Consider the following 6303-nt stretch of genomic DNA (forward strand, 5'->3'; position numbering starts at 1 on the left):
TCTGCCCCGAAGGAGCCGGGGCGGCAGGCGCCGCTTTACTCTACGATTCACGTGTCCATGTTTGCCCATGCATCGCCAAAAGGGGAAACTGAGGCACGGGAGATGTGTCCGCAGCGCCAAGGGCAGCGCAGGGAATGGCAGGAGCGCAGCCCATGGCCCCACAAACCTGCTGTCCCTGGCCCTTGGGCTCCCAGAGTTGCAGCCTGACCCCAGCCCTGGTGACACAGGGGAAACAAGAGTTTCTCCTGCTTCTGATGCAATCCCTGCACCCTGGACATGCTCTSCGCTGTGACGGAGCCAGGGGCTCATAACACACATAATCCCAGGCTTTTCCGGCTCAGCTCCGGGTCACAGAGCCTCCAGTAAGTCCCAGCATAGTCCCCAGCCGAAATCATGGAGTGAGGAGTCTGGCACAAATCCCTGTCTCCCCTTCGGACTGCATGGATGGCGCAGGGCAGGGTTTCTCTTGGCTGCTCTCAGCAGTCCCAGCGCGAGGGGAGCAGCTGTGAGGCTGGCAGAGCCATGCAGTGAGGAAGAGGATGATCGGCCTTTGCAGATGCCACATGCTCCTTAGGMGAGGAATGCAGATCGGCAAGACAGGGGCTCTCTGGCTCCAGGGATAGAGCCCTTCCATATGGAAGAAATGGCCAGGTTGGAGCTGCTCGCACAAAGCCCATGCTCCTGGTGCCACCATCCCTGCTGCAGCCAGCTAACCAGGACGGCCTCCAAAGCGGCACTTCCTCTGAGCACAGAGGTTGTTGTCTGGACTTGGGATTTTAAGGCGAAGGACAACAAGTTCCTCCTGCATCTTGCTGGGAAAAACGTCTCCTTTGGTGCTACTGATGTTTTCTTTGAAACCTCTGAGCAAGGAGCCCTGGAGGATGGAGCGGCGGCTGTGCCGTGGTGGCCGGGAGCTGGGCTGTGACTGGGGACRTGTCTGTGGGTGAGCTCCAGAGCACACCACCTGGGAGCTAAGTCATAGTCTCAGTCCTCACAGGCACCAGATTCCCTGGCCGAGGGGGAATAAGTGGGAAGAGGCCGGGATGTGAGGAGGAAAGGGATGCAGGGAGAGGGGGAGGACCTGAGGGATGCTCCCTGCCCATCGTCGCATTCCCAGACCTGCATCCAGAGCCGCATGAAGGAGGGTGGTTGTCGTGAGGACCCCACAGCTCCCACCGGCGCTACCCCACAGCCCCMAGCTCAGGCTGCTCACAAGTCGCAGAACCAGAGACACCGCCCGCGAGAACGCGGGAGCCGGAGCGGGTGCCGATCCCTGCTCCCTGCAAACGTGCCCAGCTCCGTGCGCCATGTGCAAGCGGGGTAAGCGGAGGGCACGGTGCTTTGCCAGCCCAAGCCCCAACAGAGCACGGCTCCCTGTCACCCCGCGGGCGCTGCTGCAGGGATATTGCTAACCAGGGCTGCGGGTGCTGGCACTGGAGCGGCAGGAATGCGCAGGAGGGAATAGGCAGCAAGTCACAGGCCTGGGGGGCACRGCCGGGGCTCCGCTGCCAGCAGCACCAGGGGCACGGGGCAGACTGCAGGTCCCCATRGGGCTGGACCAAACACGGCGACCCCACTCCTCGCTCCCCTCCAAGGACCAGGACCACGCGGCAAGAAAGGGACACCAATTTACTGGAAGCTGCTGAGAGAAAGAGGATTTCACGAGGCAGCCGCTCATGGAGCTGCCTGCTGCAGGGTGGTGCTGGGGCTGAGCTGCACCTTTGCAGCYGTCCCAAGGCCAAGGCCCTGGGATAAGAAAGGGGTTTAATGGGACTATCTGCCACTAGTGGACGCTGTGTCCTTCTGTCGGCCCTGAGAGAGCCGGGAGTTGGGCTGGTGCAAAGCCTGGCCCATGTATTGCTGTGCAAAGCACAGCTGCACATGCAGCTGCGGGGGCCTGGGTGCCCACGAGGGCACCTGAGCGAAAGCAGGGTGCCCTGACCATTGCTCAGCGCCCTCCTGCACGGGAAGGGGTCCTGCCGGGGGATCTGCAGGGGTCCAGCCCTGGGGCGTGGGGTGCATTTGCAGGACATGCCTGGGCACCCCGCGGGGYCACCGCAGGAGAACAGGGAGCTGAGGGAAGGGATGACACGAGAGAGGATCGCACAGGGATGTTTTGGATGAGCTAGAAGAAGAATGGGAGCCCAGGCCTTTCCCAAATTGGCTGCATCTGGAAACGCTCCTGAATCGGCTGGGAATTAGCTGAATCCTCCCGTGGCCCATTAGGCTGGAGATGGGGGCAACGTTTCCAGGCTGAGAAGAGGACCCCTGACACCTGCGCGTTGGGGCGGGAGCCACAGCCAGCAGGAGCRGGGAGCCGGGCCCTGCGGGGCGCCCCGGCCATGCCCGGGGGGGCCGGGCGGGCGCCGGGGGGGCCGTGGCTCCGCGGGAGGCCGGGCGAGCCCGGCGGTGACTCACGCTGCCGGCCCCGCGGGCGGCGTTGCCTGCGGCGCTCGCAGCCCCACGGCCTGTCCCTACAGGCTCGGCGCCCAGCGGTGCCCGCCGGCGGGTGTTGACCACACTAGGAATCCTCTGGCGCATGAAACCCGTGCCCGGGGTGCTGGGCTAGCCGGAGCGACCGCGCGGCCACCGGGGCTCCTCACTCTGCGAAGCAGCGGCCTTTGCCCGGGGAAGAAGCGGGTCCTTCCCCAGGCCTGCCTGCTGGATGGAGACAGGAACCGTGAAGGAACCGTGGCTCGCTCCAGGGTGCTGTGGATGTAGGTGGGAACACAGCGCAGGGCAGGGATGCTGCGGGGTACACATCACTCGTGTGGGGAAGGGGATGCGGGGCAGGTGGCCCCTCCATCCCTTCAGGTCACCTCGGATCCACGGCTGGATCCACGTCTCCCCAGGACTGCTTCTCCCTTGCTCTAAGGCTGCTGCTCTTCCACCTCCCGCCCACGGCAGCGCTGAGCCGTGCGCAGCAGCTTTAGGGAGAGCTCGTGGTGCAGGCCCAGCTCCGCTTGCCCCTTCCCTCCGCACCCCACATTCCTGCAGGGCCTCCCTCCAGGACAGAGGCAGGGCACTGCAGGTGATGTGACCCACTGGCCACAGCAGTGGGGACCAGCCCCCATACGGGTGCCAGCAGCATGTGGGACAGGTGAGGAGCGTGGTGGGGACGTGCCAGCAGGAACACGTGTGTGGGGCAGCAGATGGGCTCCCATGCCAGCCACACACRGCTCCATGCCTGAGCAGGCCAGGCCACCCCAGGCACCACCCCAGGCAAAGCCCTGCCCAAGCCCTGCTCTAGGCCACCTTCCTTTTCCTTTGGGCTCCTGAAACACCAGGTTTGCCAGTCCCATGTCTTCCTGCTGTCCAGGCTAGATGGGAAAACCAAAGTGGGGARGAACAAGCACTGCATAGTAGGAACTGAGAAGACCCAAGGAAGGGAGAAGAGAGAAACACGTTTTTCAGGGACCATGTGGGCAAGACAGATGAAGTCCCTGCAGTCTGTGCTAAATAAGAGACCTGCAGCCATGAATGACACGTGTGCCGTGGTGCTGAGCATGGTCAGCTGCCCCTCTGCCCCATAGCACCCACATGTCCCCTCACCGCCATCCTCTGGCTTTCTCAAGCATCGGGGCTATAGAAGGAGGGCCTTGGCGTCTTCAGAAACCTGACTGCAAGCTGCTGCAATGAGGATGCTCTTCCTCAGGCTGCAGCATCGTCAGAGAAGCATCATGTCACTCCTCTGATGTCACCTCCAAACCAGAGCTCTTTTTTTTCTCTCTAAATGCAATTACCAGTCAGGATCCCAACCAGCGGTTACCACCATGTGCTGCACAACTGAACTGGTGAGCCATGACACTCACAGACCAGTTGCTTTGTCACCGGYGTGGGGAAAAACCCACTGGAATGGGCAGCCCAAGGGATCTCCTTCCATTGCACATCCAACGCAGCGCAGATGGGACAGGGAGAGAGAAACCTCTTCCTTCCCTGCCCAAGGGCATGTGCCCCCTCCATTGAGCACCCACAGTGCCCCCACTGTCCCTTGCAACCCCAAGAGCATGGATGGAGACACAGCGATGAAGSCATGACACCAAGGTCCCCATGCACAACAAGAAACATGTCTACGGGGCATGGGAGGCCGGTACAACACACAACGTCATCCCATGCACTGCTCAGCAAGAGCAAARCCAGCAGAGCCAGGTGCCACCCAAACTTGGCGTCGGGAGCAGGTAYGGGGCGCGGGCATGTGGGAAGATGCCCATCTCGAGACGGCTCAGAGGGCCAGGCACGGCCTGCGGCTCTCTCCCCCGCACAGRAAGAGCTCCCTGGAAATGAGGGATGAGCTCAGCCGGAGGCAGAAGATCCTGAGTTCTAAGTAACAGGGGGAACCGGCTCGTAAATCAGCCGATCACTCTGCACCGGGCCAGAAGCAGCGCCCTGTCCTAGGACGCCTGAGGTGTCCGCTCGGTGGTGGCCTCACCGCCCGTCGCCTCCTCCGGGCTCTCCTGCTCCAGGTGCTGGGGCTAAGGACATTGCGAGCTGGTCATTCCCCACGGCCGGCGCGCTGCCCAGCGCCTTCAGCCACGCTGCCTGCAGCTGAGTTATTATTCCTAAATTAAAGGTTTCTTTTCTTCTTGCTTTAAGGGAAGAAAAAAACAAGTTTGACCCCTTGCCCTCCTCTGCCAAATCCTTCTAATCTCCGCGAGCCGGCGATGCCAGCGCACACACGGCATGGTCACAGCACCAACGTGACCCGYGCTTGACAGAGAGAAGAGTGGGTGGCCGCGGGGCCCCCAGCACCCTAGCTGTGCTGGGCCCATCTACCCACCCCTGCATCAAGAGCAAAGCAAGATCCCACTTCATCCCTGCGCGCTCTGGCCGAGCACAGGGACATGCTGGCGAGCAGGGCACAAGATTCGGGACCGCAGCATTGCCAGGGGCTTACGGATGGTGCAAGGGCAAAGATAAAGGGGCAGATCAAGAGACAGCCCAAAGATAAGCCAGGGAAAAAACACAAATCGCCAGGAGGCTCCGTGCCCTGAGTCCATCCCGAGGYGAGTGGCGGGGAGCAAGGGGACCTGCCACCCGCGAGCTGCCCTGTCCGCACTCRTGGTACCGAACACACCACACGCTCCTGCTGTCCCATCCTCCGGCAAAATACTAGCGCCAGCCCCTCTCAGAACCACATTAACCCTTCCCTGGCAGCCAACACAGCACCGGGAGAGCCAGGGCAAATTCCCGACCGGTGTAAAGCCGAGTGCAGCRGCACTGATTTCTGCCCCATGCGGCCCCCCTCTCGCCCCATGCCCCTGGAGCGGGAGCTGGYGAAGGGGATGGAGCCGCGGAATAAATCACTGCGGGGCAGGCGGGGGAACGGGAGGGGAAAGGCTTATGGAGAGCTTTATTTTAGGGGTCAAAAGAGTGTGACAATGTGGAGACGAATAGCCTCAGATAATGAATGATAGCCCGGACGGCACGCCGGGGAGCTGGAATCTAAGCACTTAAAACCGGATAAAGACAGGCTGGGTGAAATTCTTAATAGATTTAAATAGTTCATGTTTCGACAGATACCTGGGCTTTCCAAGGCTAGGTCCCAGCTCTGCGCCTGTAATGAATCCCCCACCCCCTCTGTTATCCTGCAAAGCACCGTCTCTGCCTTTGATGAAGGCACCATTACAAACAGGGGTTTTGTCCCCGCCGCGTCCAGGGGCACCGCTGGGGAGGGGACACCATGGGGACCCTCAGGCTTTTAATTAAAGTTGACTTATTGGAGGGGTCTGGTAGCTCTGCTCGCCCTCCCCGCCCCACACACGCGCAAACCAGCCGGGCTGCGGGTTTGGGGTGCAGGGAGGGAGCCCGCAGCTCTCCTTGCGGGACACGGATGCCCTGCACCCCGCGAGGGCTGTGCTGGGCACTGCCCTGGTGCCCAGGTGCGTCTCCCCCAGTCCTCCCAGAGCGGTGGTCCCCAAGTTGTCCCCAACGTGCTGAGCGTCCCTGGACGTGCACGAGCCCTAGCAGTGTAGAGCAAAGTCCCCCAGTGCCAGCTGGACCTACCCCAGTATGGGACAGCAGTCCCCACCACAGCGGTCCCTGCATACGGGAGACCCGGGCACCAAGAGGGAGCAGGGGGTCTGTCCCCACAGCGCAAGGGTCCCTGCGCGCCCTCCTCGCCCCCAGCCCCGCGATGCCCTACTCACCACCAGAGGCCGATGATGTTGGCRGGGCAGAGGAGGATGAAGAAGAGCCCCAGCTGGGTCCGGGACGGGGGCAACATCACGCCGGGGCGGGGGGCAGGTGGGGGCGCCGAGCCCCCTCCTGGCTCCCCGGAGGACAGCGGGGCAGGGGCCGCGGGCC

The 6303-nt window shown here is 62.4% G+C and overlaps 1 protein-coding gene across 1 annotated transcript in view; it reads right to left on the reverse strand.

Moving 5' to 3' along the window:
- The window catches only part of WNT6 (Wnt family member 6), a 12760-nt gene extending 6477 nt beyond the window's left edge, over positions 1–6283 (reverse strand). The window contains exon 1 of the mRNA XM_026033853.1: positions 6147–6283. Coding sequence (XP_025889638.1) covers positions 6147–6223 — 77 coding nt within the window. The 5' untranslated portion in view covers positions 6224–6283. The remainder of the gene's footprint in view (positions 1–6146) is intronic.
- Between the last annotated feature and the right edge of the window lie 20 nt (positions 6284–6303).

Source organism: Nothoprocta perdicaria, unplaced genomic scaffold, assembly GCF_003342845.1.
Source record: "Nothoprocta perdicaria isolate Ctin4 unplaced genomic scaffold, notPer1 scaffold_0, whole genome shotgun sequence".
Classification (NCBI taxonomy): Eukaryota; Metazoa; Chordata; class Aves; order Tinamiformes; family Tinamidae; genus Nothoprocta; species Nothoprocta perdicaria.